This window comes from Nuphar pumila, chromosome 4 (genome assembly GCF_984573655.1).
Source record: "Nuphar pumila chromosome 4, dmNupPumi1.hap1.1, whole genome shotgun sequence".
In the NCBI taxonomy this organism is placed as follows: Eukaryota; Viridiplantae; Streptophyta; class Magnoliopsida; order Nymphaeales; family Nymphaeaceae; genus Nuphar; species Nuphar pumila.
The window spans coordinates 23,205,704-23,219,795 of NC_143252.1; the positions used below are offsets into that span (position 1 = coordinate 23,205,704).

At 36.1% G+C, this 14,092-nt stretch overlaps 1 protein-coding gene across 2 annotated transcripts in view; it reads left to right on the forward strand.

Annotated features, from left to right (window-relative positions):
- The window catches only part of LOC149839641 (Alkaline-phosphatase-like family protein), a 72,855-nt gene that overhangs the window by 7,773 nt on the left and 50,990 nt on the right, over nt 1-14,092 (forward strand). For both annotated transcript variants that reach the window (XM_090002702.1, XM_090002703.1), the window contains 3 exons: nt 3,874-3,963; nt 5,754-5,873; nt 6,264-6,347. In XM_090002702.1, coding sequence (XP_089858828.1) covers nt 3,874-3,963; nt 5,754-5,873; nt 6,264-6,347 — 294 coding nt within the window. The remainder of the gene's footprint in view (nt 1-3,873; nt 3,964-5,753; nt 5,874-6,263; nt 6,348-14,092) is intronic.

The following is a 14,092-nucleotide window of genomic DNA, read 5'->3' on the forward strand; positions in this document are numbered from 1 at the left end:
GTTGTGGATGGCGAGAGATGAGGAATAACTCGACGCAATTTATGCAACGGGAGATGACCAAGACGATGATGCCAAAGCAGCGGACTAGATGGGGATTCAACTGCCGAATGAACCGAGCCAACTGGTTGATGTAGATAATAGACTCCACCTTCCTCGTAGCCTCCACCAATCGTCTTCCCCGTCAGCAAGTCTTGAAAAGTGCAATAGGCAGGATCAAATATTACTCTACAATTCAATTCTTTTGCAACACGACTAACAGATAACAAATTTTGAGGGAATGATGGGGCATGAAGAACATTTGATAACTGAAGAGTAGGGGAGATGGAGATATTTCTCTGGCTAACAATGAGTGAGGAACTTCCATCAGCAAGAACTACCTTTTTTATGGTTAGCAATATTATCCAAAAAGAAAAAATCACATTTATTTCCACACAAATGTCTAGATGCCATTGAATCAATAATCCACCTACTACCTTGGCAAGATAATCCATCACCTGCAGAACATGCAACATCAGTCACGGGGGAATTAGACGACCGCTGTGCCAACAAATCATCATACTCAACACGAATAAGTGTAACAGAATTAGTAGGAGGAACAACGGGAGACTCAGGTTTGGCAACTTGAGCCGTATGAACAACTTTAGTTGAAGGTGCGGGAGGTCGTCCATTCTTGTCAAAGCATCTGTCTTCTAAATGTCCAAATCTCCCGCAGTAGGTACACTGTAGCTTGCCTCATCCTCCTGTGCCTCGACCACGTCCACGACCTCGTGTATTGGGAAGAAAACCTCAACCTCTGCCATAGGAGACAGACAGAGCAGAGGTCTGTGATTCCGATTAGGATGAATGAAGAGACATGGCAAGCCTACTTAGACGATTATATGCCTCAGCAAGAGTGGGAACATCTGAGCCTGTTAACATCTGAACTTTTGCAACTGAGAATTCAGCTGACAAGCCAGTAAGGAACCGTGAAACCATGGTGTGTTCCTGGTGTAGTTTCTGTTTGTCACATCACTATGGTCTATGTGCATTTAGTCTCTCAAAAGTTGCCTTTACAGAGGCATAGTACTGGGCAAGAGTTTGCTCTCCTTGCAATTGATAGATCTTCTGCTCTACTTGAAGAATACGACTTACATTAGTTTCTTGAGAGTAAGTATCTTGCAAATTATCCCACATTTGTTTTGCGGTGGTGTAATAAATAAGCCCATCGGCTATGTGAGGTTGCACACTGTTCATAATCCAGGACATGACGATATCATTGTCCTCTTTCTATGTAGCGTACTTTCCAATTTTGTCTTTAGGCTCATTTTCTAACAAAATATATTTTCTTCGATGCCCTGAGACAGACATCATGAATGTACGAGACCATCTAGCATAGTTAGTCTCATCCAGCTTTACTGATGATCCATATGAAAAGGGATTTGCAAAGGCTTTATAATCAGCCACTGTTTCGGTATTTATGTCTGACTTCTGCGTTTCAGCCATGGGCAAAGATAATGAGACTGATTCAACATGCAGGTACGACCACACTCAAATGTCACCTACTGAAAAACCCGGATCTGATGTGCACACCAACTACCACCTTATGAAACCGACTATACCAGATTTTAGTCACACAAAAAAAAATTTGATATACACGACCCACGACTGTTACATGCTTTGCAGATCCAAAACTTGCATACCTAACTCATATTGAACCTTACCTGACCATCCACAACAACTGCGACAAGCTGCATGCCACAACTAATTTCATATCTGAATGATACGGATCAGATCTGATCTACTCCACGGCTGCTACCTTAGACGATACCAAGATCGTGACACAGCTGGTTCATGACGGAACTTGCTGACTTATTCGACATCCACACTACCACCATCAACACGATCTGACGTCAGATCCAAAGTGCAGTCTAGATCACATCTTTCTTATGATGACCAAACTGCTTTGAATTAGACGTCAGATTTGAAAAAGAGGCGTCTCCCTGCTCCTACACGAAGAGCGATCTCGGCTGTAGACGCTGTCAACGATCTCTACAGGCGTGCAGTGATCTCTGCTGTAGACACTGTCAATGATCGCTGTGGATCCGATCTGCATTTTCTGTAGGAGGAGGAAGATGGGACGATCAGGTCAGACGCCCAGCTACGTCCTGCTCTGATACCATGTTGACGTCGGCTAGGGTTTTAAGAAAACCAGAAAAAGAAGGAAAAGAGAGAGAGGGAGAGAAGAAGACTCATTAAACTCTCATTAGGTCTAATCTCTCTTAAATAGAGAGATTAGACAGAAATAACTAATTTACAATAATGCACTTGACCTATTAAATGATTACCATACTGCCCTTAAATACATATGCCTATATATGGTGACTGTTTCTCAACAATAAAATGACAGTATCGATATCGTATGATACACTCCATATAAGGGTGTATCTTACGCTACAGTCTTGTATTGTACAAGACCTATACAACCTTTCAATTAGTTTCAGAGGTGTATCATGTTGAGTTTGGATATAAAGAGATCCATATTGTAACGCATCATACTATGCATTAAGATTTTTACAACCATGGTTATCTTTACTACGACAAAGTGTAGTAACCATCAACAGTTATGCATATGAGAAGGGAGACAATGAACAAAATAAACTAAAGTGTTCAGCTCGAGTTTGACTCAATCTCAGGTTGAACTTACACATGAATGTTTAAACTTGTCTAAACTACAATCACCTATTTCGCTGGTACTTCGAAAATATTGCAATATTATTAACACTTTAAGGTAAGCCGAAATTATTGGCATAGTATCACGATATTTTCAACATATCACAAGAACACATAATATCGCAAATTGTCACGATATTTTCAAAATATCACAATAATACATAATATCATGAATTATCACGATATTTTTGAAAAAATCTTATTTTTATATATTTAAGCCTACATTTTATACTTTTTTTTTTGTTTTTATTTTAATAACTTTGCAAACTTGTTTCTTTATATTTTGGAAGAAAAATAATGCAAAAATTATTATTTTCTTATCTTTTTATTTAGTCTTTATATTCTTTATTTTTTAAAACTTTCGATATTTCCCAAGAAAAACCAGTTTTTACAAAAGGACTTTGAGAAAAACCTTCAACGAAAAATTACTGAGAATGATACTGGTGACTATGATCTAACCTTAAGTGGAATTGACTCACAAGCGGTATTTATTTTTCTTGGGATGAGACAAGATTTGAACACATTACCTCACTTTAGAAAGGCTACCACAATGAATATTTTGATTTTAATGCTGACATTTGTATACAATATATGCATATCTGTGTTTGTGATGCTTTTAACAAGATTATATAAGGTTATCAATGTCTGAACAGCTCTAAGCTCTTATGCAGTTAAATGGGCCTTTAATTAAGCTTGAGTCTTGTTATTAAATGAATGAGTCTGAGTTGAGCTTTAACAACAAAAGACAGTGCTTCTCCCAAGAAGCTTGGGCCATTGCCCATTCATATAGGCTATGGGCAACCATATCACGTTCTGTGTCATGAGATTGCCTTGATTTGTTCACGAAAAGAGAATGAGAAAAAGGCTGACTTTAAGGGTATGTTCGGTTCGTTCCCACATAATCGCCTGAGAAAGCGATTCTAAAAGCATGAAATCTCATGTTCTTTCGAACATGAGATTTCAGGCAGCCTGTCGAAATCCCTGGGGAATGGAATCAGAATGATTTGAAATCATTCTGATTCCAAATCCCATGCGAGTTGAGGCACCCGAACATACCCTAAATGCTTTTCTTTCCCCCCCCTAAAAACGATTAAGTTTTTTAGAGAAAACAAAATTTTGTTTAACATATCATAACATAGTACATTTTCTATTGCCTCGTTCCAGGGTTTAACTACAGGTGGGTTGCCAACATTCATTGATGTGGGTAATAGTTTTGGTGCTCCATCAATAGCTGAAGATAATTTGATACATCAGGTATTATCTAATAATCATGTCTAAGTTTTGTTTTCTTTTGGCGTTGAGGATATTTTGATCACACTGTTGTCACCTAATCCACAAAGATGAGGTAACCACCACTCTGTCATTCTAACACCTTGCGTTGCCTTGGATGGAAGCACGAAAAGAAAAGAAATTTGTTGTTGCCTTTGTCTCCTAGGTATAGTGTAAATTTTTTTGTTGGTCTTTGAATAGTGGTTCACAATGTAAGCAAGGCAATTTGATTGCTGCCTTCAATCTAGATAGGTAGAAAGAAAAATTTTCTTGGACACTTGACTTTCACCAAATGACAGACTAGCATTTTCAGGTGCCATTCTTGTGTCAGATTTGCTAGAAATTGGTAAGGTCATCTACCTATGATGGTCAATGCCATGCTTCCTGTTTCGAGCCAATTTGATGCTGGAGTAGTGATGGTCAGCATGATGGACTTTTGCTGGTCAAACTAATGTATTGCCCTTCGAGATGATACCAACCTCACTAGTATCTTCATTACTGTAGGAAAATTCTAGTGTCAACATTTCTACACCCAAGTGTGCACCACACACACACACACACACACACACACACACACACCACACACACACACACACGTGTATGTATGTACAACTATATGTGTGCATGAATGTATATATGTATGTATGTACAATTTTGCATGTTCAAAATTCTCAAAGAAAAATAGAGTATCAATACCATCTTAAGTGCAAATTCTTGAATATAAACAATAATAATAAATCCAAGTTGAAAATTAGTAGTTAATGTAATTAATGACAAATTTTAAAAAAATGCAAGTAAATACAAAATGAACAATCAACATTACAAAGAAAAGATGAGTTAGGGGCGTGGGTTTGAGGTTTGATTGTGTCCATGAAGGGGCTGTTTGGATGACAGGGCCAAAACTTGGTTTCTGGTTTTTGGTCACCAAAAAAAGAAAAAAAAAAGAAAATCAGAAAATCAGAAAATCAGAAAATCCCCCTGCTGGCCATTTTTCGGCCACCCACCGACCAAAAAATTGCCGGGCTGATGTTGCCCTTTCTGGGTGGCACTGGCCGGGCCAATTCCCAGCCAGTGGCTGGCCGGAAAATGGCTAAGTGAAGTGTCTGTTGACATGGCTTACACATGACATCATGACTGGACTTCAAAATATACTTTTAACCACTGTCACCAATATCGGTGATATTTTTAAAATATTGCGAGAAATACCGATATTTTAGTGTAGCCGATAATATCGGAAAAATCTTGTGATATTTTCAAAATATCACTAAAACAAAAATATTGTGATATTATTACAATATTTTTGCAATTAAAAAAAACTTATTTTTATAAATTTCAGTTCAATTTTTTCTATTTTTTGTAATTTTAAAACTTTTAAAACTTGTTTCTTTATATTTTTATAAGAAAATTAATAAAATACCTATTTTTTCTTACTAATATTTATATTTTTTCATTTTTTTAAGCTTTTGAGATTTTCAGGTTTTTCAACTTTTGAAAATATCTCCAAGAAAAAAATCCTTGCCGAGAAATTACCTTGAATGATATAGGTAACTGTGCTTTTACCTGATCAAACCATGTAGATCATATCTGTGTGGTTTGATCCACAAGAAAAGAAAAGGCTGGAAAACAGTATTTTATTGGTTTGGTACAGACTACTGTATTACCCTTCAGTATGTGTGTGCATGCGTGTGGGCGTGCATGTGATGTGCGTGTGGGTGTTTCTATGTGTGTGCGTAATTCAGGAGTCTTGCATTGACTTGACCTTAGTTGAGCTGCAGTTAGCAAGGAATGGGAAGCGAGTCATAATGATGGGAGATGATACATGGCTACAGTTGTTTCCGAATAATTTTGAGACATCGTATCCATTCCCCTCCTTCAATGTCAAGGATCTTGATACGGTATAATTTCAACTTTAGCTTTTTTGCATTTTATGTACAAAATTTCTAGATTTCTCAGTTTTGAAATGTCATATATGGGTTTGTTCAAAGCTTGTGACTCTTATTCATGGCTTCAGCTAATGATCTGACATAGGTTATTCATTTTCTGAAAATGAACTGACATTTATTCTGCTCAAGCAAGCTAGGTTTGACATGGATCACTATCTTGAATCAGTCAGTTCTAAGTCCACCCATGTCACAGAGTTGCACGACTCTTGTCAAGCAATATATGTTATTCATTTTAACATAGTGTTAACTTGGGATATATTTGTATGGTCATTGGAGGCAAGTCCAAACTTGGCTGTTGCGAGTGATTCACAAGGGTTTACAACTGGTATTTGTGTGCTGCAGGTGGACAATGGAGTTATTGAGCATTTGTTTCCAGCTTTATATGGCAAAGATTGGGACATTCTTATTGCACATTTTCTTGGAGTGGTATGTGCATGTTCTTTCATTTCCACTTAGAATCTTAATTGTGTTTTTATTCACTCTATGCTATGACACCAATGTTGAATTATATAATTAAATTGCAAAGTTTTAATGAAGAGTTGCAATTCTATTTTGTATTAAGCCAATGATCTGCATGTTGCATGACTTTGCTGGAGACAAAGAGGTGCTCTAGAGGTGGAGAAGTTCAAGCTTCAAGGTGCAAACGTATTGGCCTCTCATTTTACACAGGAATGTTAAAACCAATGCATTAATATATTAATGAACAAAAAACTGGTCTAGGCTAGACGGAACTAGGGGTGTCAATGAATCAGATTTTACCTGATATCTGACTGAATTTGATTTTGTTTAGTTGCATTTGGTAAGCCAAACCATATCTGATTATAATTAGATGCAGATATGGTTTTGATTTTTTGCTACCGAATCCAACAAATATCCGAATCTGTTTACATATAAAAAGCGGATTTGATATGAACTTTTCACCATCCGAATTCAAATTTGAATCCATTTAGCCCACATCCGATTATCGGATATGGTATTTTCCACATCTGATTCGAATCCAAACCGTTTTGATAGAACCCGATTCCCAGAGGATTGATTCTATTAGTTCTGGCCTAGCAAGGCGCAGTTCAGAACCCGGAAAGTAACTCTACCTAGCAGGCATGAAATTCGAGGCAGAATCGAGGGCACAGTTGGAAGGGAAAAACACATTCTCCACTGGCCGGCGATGAGCGGGGATGGATGGACGGGTGAGGGAGCAGAGTTTTTCCCTCAAGGACCACTCACACAAGAACAGTGAACGGAATTTAGAGGAACAACTCAATAATTTTCATTAAAGAATAGAGGAGCTAAACATACCTATTTATAGAACAAAAAGAAAATCAAGATAAATTGTATATCCACAGTCCTTCCCTGGATGGGATCACAGGAGGGACATCCTACTCTCTGGAGGAGTCCGGTGGTGAGTGAGACTCCTGTAGAAAGTGAGAATCTCTAAGGGGGTGTCCCACCAGAGTCCTTTCCTAGGTAGAATTTTAGGCTGGGAGGGTTTCCCTAGGATGGATCCTGGGGTTGGGTGGCTCCTCCGGATCGGATCCTGATCGGGGCAGATCCTCTGGGTCGGACCTGGAGCAGGAAGGGGTTCGTAACACGTTTACATCCCTAGATGGAACAAACATAAGTTGTATTTCATTGGCTCAAGGCTATTAATCAAACACAAAGGATGGCTAAAATGTTATGCATATACATTCTGGCTTATGGCTTCTGGTGATAGAATGGCTGGATTGGCTGCTTGTCTCGGGTCTGCTCCTGATTGTTTTGAGGGAATTGTTTCGCACCTTCACTTGAGTGAAAGGAACCAACGATCATTTTCTAGAAAATTATACACATTATATTGGTAATCTATAATAAATGAGGTTTTTGGGATATTGTAGTAATTTATGGACATTGGTGCTTTCCAGTTGTGTTTTGAAGAATTTTTGCATGTACTCTTACATAAAAATCAGTGGTCTCTCCTTACTATGTGAGTTATCCCACCTCTGCAAGGCTGCTGGACTGCAAGTGGTCCGGCCTCGGTCTGGTTGGGGTGATGATAAATGCCATTGATCATGTTCGTCTATAGATAAAATCATGCAAATGTGCCAAACAATGCAAATTGCTGAAAGTCACACTATCCCAAGTGATGGGCCTCAAATTTGAATGTGAATGGAGGCTAAATCCAACCTTGAGTATTGAAAAGATTGGGATTGGTGTCACACTTCATTTTCCTTTATGGTTTTGCCATTCTTAAGAAAATGTTTTCTATCTCCTTAAAAAATGGTAGGATAGTTTTATCAAGAAGTAAAATTCATACAAGAGTATCATGGAGTCCATCATAGAATACGATATAAAAGATTACAGCTTGAACCCTTTTTTTAAATAGTCAAGCTGGGGCATAGGGGGTGCTCAACGAGCCGATCTAACTCGGGCTCGGCTCGAGCATGACTCGTTTAAGCTAGGATCAAACTTGTTCGAGTAGATAAACAAGCCGAGCTTGATCAGACAAGCAAACTCGATTGAGCTTGATCGGCCTGATTAAGCTTGGTTTGTGTAGTTGTATAATGCACCAAATATGGTATATGAATAATTTATGTTTGCAAAGTAAACATATTAGAAGGCTTTGCTTCAATGGGTAACGTGTTAACCCTTTTCCAGGAAGGTGGATAATTTGAAACCCACTCTTTTGACTTCACATTACATTTTTTTAAAATAAAAAATGCTCGGCGTGAGCCGAGCTGAGCCAAGCTCGAGTTTGACTCGAGCTGAGTTTGGACAAAAGTTGTTTAAGCTCTGCTCGAGCTCTAGCAGACCTTGGACAACTAATTTTTTGAACAAGCCGAGCTGAGCCAGCCTAAGCTTGGGTCGTGTGCACCCCTAGGCATAGCCCCAATGCAATTCGAACCTATAATCCCTTGGCTAGGATGTTGTGACACTAACCTCTAGAAAATCTTATTCGACCCCTCCCAATAAAGGCAAATTACAAAAACTTGCAAACTTGTAGGACAAACTGAGTATAATATTATATCTAAATTATTATTCAACTTCTTTGTGAGCTAGTTTTAAAATAGTGACAAATATCAGTATCGACCATATCTTAGCAAGGCTATTTCTCGCGATATTATAGCTTTGGTGATAAATCTCAGGGATTAAAAAATATAAAAAATAACAAAAATAAGTAAGAAAATATCATGTGTTTTTATGGTTGTATTTTGTGCAATTCAACATTATTTCGTTATGATTTTTTCTAATTTTTCACTATTTTCCTGATTTTTTAGAATTTTTGCAAATTTTTTATTCAAACTTTACGTTTTTTATGATATTATACGTATCTTATATTGGACCCGATTGATACGGGTAACTATACGATACTTACAACCTTTGGTTTTACTTTTTTTATTCATTTTTTACATTTTAATTATGTTTTTCTTCTTTCTTTTACATTTTTACTTGTCTTTTATTATTTATATATTTTTTTTGTAAATATGATATTATGGCCTTTATAAGACATCATAACCAAGTTTTTTAAAAATAACACATTAAACAATAACCAAGTTTTTTAAAAATATACCATCAATCATCATCATCATTATCTTCTTCTTCTTCTCCTCCTTTTTTGACATTCACATCATCTCTAATGTACGTGGGCTCTTCATCATCTACATCCTGAGCTCCTTCCACGTTTATCTATTGAATGTCCTCTTCATTTAGAATGTCCACTTCTTCTTGAACCCATGCATCCAATACATTAAAATTTTTCAAACTAATGGGATCAAATTGCTCTTTGTGCCTCCTTGATAATAACTTTTCTAGTTGCTTCAAAAGATGACATGAAAAAAATTAAAATTAGTTGGGTTTTATATGATATAAAAAACTTTAAATAAACACATGAAAATGACAAATAAAATTTATAAATTTATATACCTTTGCCTTAGCCGTAAGTTGTAGCGAACATAGACGAGGTCATTGAGCATTTTGTTCTCTAATCTATTTCTTTATTTTGTATATATTTGCGCAAAAACACTCCAATTTCTTTCACATTCACTTACACTACACGTTTCGCTAAGAATACGAATGACAAAAGCTCTCAAGTTTGGAAGATCACTTCCAAACCTAGTCCACCACAAGTTTGAAAAAAATAAGAAAATGAGAAATCAATAAAACAATAACAGATACAATAATACAAAGCATAATAACTAAATAACAATATGAAATTAAAATTAAATTAGACAATAAATTACTTGGATGCATCATGACACAATTTCACACTGTTGCAGGTCTCTCCATATCATACAATGCAGACCACAACATTGAGATGTGTCCCAGTTAAATGATGCTTCAATTGATAGATACCACCCGAAAAAACAACATGATAATAGTTGCACTCAATTTTCAATCAGTTTTCACTCATTACTTGAGTGTCCCATTGTCATGTCAGATCATTTGATGCTATCTTCTCCCCAAAAAAGCTCAATAAGAAGCAAAAAATAAAGTTTTTTTTACCTTAACCCACTTTCTTGAGTAAAAAATGGTGGAAATGCACCCTTGAACAAATCGCAAAAGCCCTCCCCCTTGCACCCAGATCGACCCCCAAATCGCTTTCACGAGTCCTAAGGTGCGTGGATACCTCTCTAATGGATTCTACATAAATGAGAGAGTCGGCCCTCAAGAGGTCTTTCAAGCACAAAAGCACCAAACTGGAAAATTACGATTCAATCCTTTTGAAATTCGCCCACGGTGTATCATACGCTATACCTTGTACTGTACGATACAATACGATACATGGCTGTATCATACGATATGTATGATACAATTACGGTACACACTCGATACGAGTGTGTATCATATAGATATTTTGCTGAATTTACCACAATAATGTCATGATATTTTGAAAATATCGTTGATATTTTTGACTGGTTTTAAACCATTGTCACATATATCATCGATTTTGAAAATCTCTCATTATTATCGAGAAATAATCACAAAACGTGATAAACCCGATAATATCGTGAGATTTTGAAAATCTCGCATAATTTTTATATATCACATTATTATCATGATATAAAAGTGATAATATCATGATTTTAAACAGCTGCCTAAAGTAGCCAAGGAATAATTATTTATGGCAGGGTATTCATTTACTGCTGCTTTGTTAAAAAAGGATGGTACTGATGACATGGATAGTCCAAGCGAGCAGTCCCTTTAATGTACATGTCAAAGAGGGGAGAGGCAATCCTCTTAAATGGAGGTGGGAGGAGCGAGTGTTCCTCCCTCATTTTTGATATGGGTCTATCTTTTATCCCTTTGCAAGCCTGATACCTCAGAACCATTCCTAATGTTACTCTCTTACCTTCCACCTTAGCGGACAGTTATTTTGGTATATTTTGGTGTTTGTATTAATGTAATATTTTATAATCCACCTATAAACTGCACATTAATAAATACTTTTTACTAAGTTAGCATATTATTTTTTATTATATATTTTATAGTATTTTTTTAGAACTGATATTTTCTCGAGTTTTTCCAAAAATTCCAATTTTGTTTAAAATCTCCGTAGAAATTTCATCGCCGAGAATGACATTTGTGACTATGTTTTAAACCTAGACAACTTCCTAATAACCATTTCCTGCTATGAATTTGATATTATCTGAGCTTGTTAACAAGCTTTTGAAATTGCAAGTGTATTTCATATGAATATGCCAAAAAATCGTTGAGGAAGGTGAAACCTGAGATGTCATGTCAGTCTCATTTCTCCAGCCACTTGTCTTGTTTCTCATTACGTGTACGTCAGTTCATCTTGAATCACATGTTTGGTCATGTCTAACGACCCTTCCTTGCTGTCTTTTGTAACTTCATTCTTCATTTCACGAAATTTATTTGTTGAGTTTCTAGACCTTAAATGCTTTGTTTTCACCCCAAAAAATGATAAACTTTCTCGTAAAGCTGTTCCATGGGATTTCTATGTTATGCCGAAAATAAAAAAGATTATAGATGTTATGTCATTAAAAATGATAAATTGTATGTCTCAAGGAATGTTATTTTCCTTGAAAACGAAAATGGTTTTGACAAATTTGAGTCCAAGGAAAAGTGTGACTATTTGTTTCTCTTTGATTTAGTTAATGAGCATAAAACTTGTGATGTAGAGAATGATCTTGTTGATAATCATGATGATGTGCAAGACAATGATTTGTGCATTGATGATTTACCTACTATTGATGAACATGTTAATAAACCTCATTGTGAAATTCAAGCTTACTTGCCCTGATGTGGATCATTCTCCCCATGCCTGTGAAAAATATTTGGAAGAATCTAACATTATAAGATCAACTAGGATATCCAAGGCACCTAGTAGATTTGTGTCCGATGAATCATTTGATCCAAAATATAGACCGTGTCTCATGGCCATACTGTTAAATTGTACACACACACACACACACACATATATATATATATATATATAATATTGTATTCTGTATATGTAAACCGAAATACCCATTAAGGGTATTTAAGTCATTTTACCTTTGTAATAGGTCTTCGTCCACTAGGGACTGACTCATCTTTTTCTTCTTTATTTTTCCTATTTATTTTGCTTTCTTTTTATCAGATATAGCTGTTGGAGCTGGTCCAACTAACCGTTGGACCAGCCCCCTTGTGTGTTAGAGTGCCTCTTTAAAGGCACTCCCTCTCTTGTTTTCCTCAATGCTTTCTTAAGCATTTGATAATCAAGGTTCATATTTTTTATCCTTTGTGTTTGCTCTTTGTAGCTATTGTGTGCATGTGTTGTGCTATTGTTTTCATTTTCATTACATGATTGTATTATCCCTGCACATGTTTTTGTATTCTTGTTGAACCTTATTGGGTTCTTTATTGGATTTTCGCTTGTTTTATTACACATGCTTGCTTATGTTGAACCATCAACATACATTGAGGAAAAGAACTAACAAGAATGGATTGATGCAATGAACAATGAATTTAAAGTATTAGAAAAAGGTAAAACATCTGAAATCTAATCATAACCCTAGGAAAGAAAGCTATAGGATGTTGGTGGGTTTACAAAGTCAAGACGAAGTGTGGATCATTAGAAAGGCAACAAGGTTAGGTTAATTGATAAAGGGTATACCCAAAAATATGGAGTAGATTACGAAGAAACTTTTGCCGTAATAGCTAGAATGACTACTGTTAGAATTCTTATAGTTATTGCCTCTATTAAAAAATGGCCAATTTATCAAATGGATGTAAAAAATGCCTTTCTAAATGAGAATCTTAATAAAGAGGTATATATGAAACCCATCTTAGATTAGGTTTGGCACATAGAAAGGTCTTTTGCTTGCGTAAAGCCTTGTATGTCTTGAAACAACAACCTAAGGCTTGGTACTATCGATTCAATATTTTGATGATTAAATTGGGATTTAAGTAATATTATATTAACATTGTATTGTTTATTAAGTCCTCTAATCCAGGCTTGGCGATCTTACTGCTTTATGTTAATGACACATGATCATCACGGGGGGCGACAAACAGGGAGTTAGTCATCTAAAAGTCTTCCTTAATGATAACTGTAACGCCATAAAATCCCGAACTTGTAATCTTTTAGGAAAAATTTGAAATACTTTGCAATCAATCCTTTTTTCAGAGTTTAAAATGGCAGTTCAGTGAAAAAATAGTGTTTGAAATAACAAGTCAACAGACCTTGGGCGCATTACAGGCGAACTTTCTTTTACATAATAGATTTGTATCTCCATATAAGTATTGAAACCACATAGATTCAAAACAAGGTTTTTGATAATTAAAGTTTATACAAAAGAAGAATTAAAAAAAACCCTTATGAAAAATTACAAAACGTGCTCATGAGCGAAACAACGGAGAAAGAGTGTGATCTTAATATCATCACGTCATCGCTTGCCGTACCGACCTAATTATCACCTGTACCCCATAAAACAGGTCATACTTATAAAAATATGGTAGGTGCATAAATATGAAAATTCAGAACAAGACTAACATATGCGTTGTTCCTTTCGTGATGTGTAGTTCAGAATAAGTAAAATGAGCATGATAATCTTGTTTCGATAATTAACTGCCCTGAGGATACGCATTAGAAAAACGTAGAAACAAATGAGATTGCCTGGGGGTTTGTTATTCTATGTATTTTGATACTTCAGACGATTAGTTGAGTCCGTTCCTAAGGGGACGGCCAATGA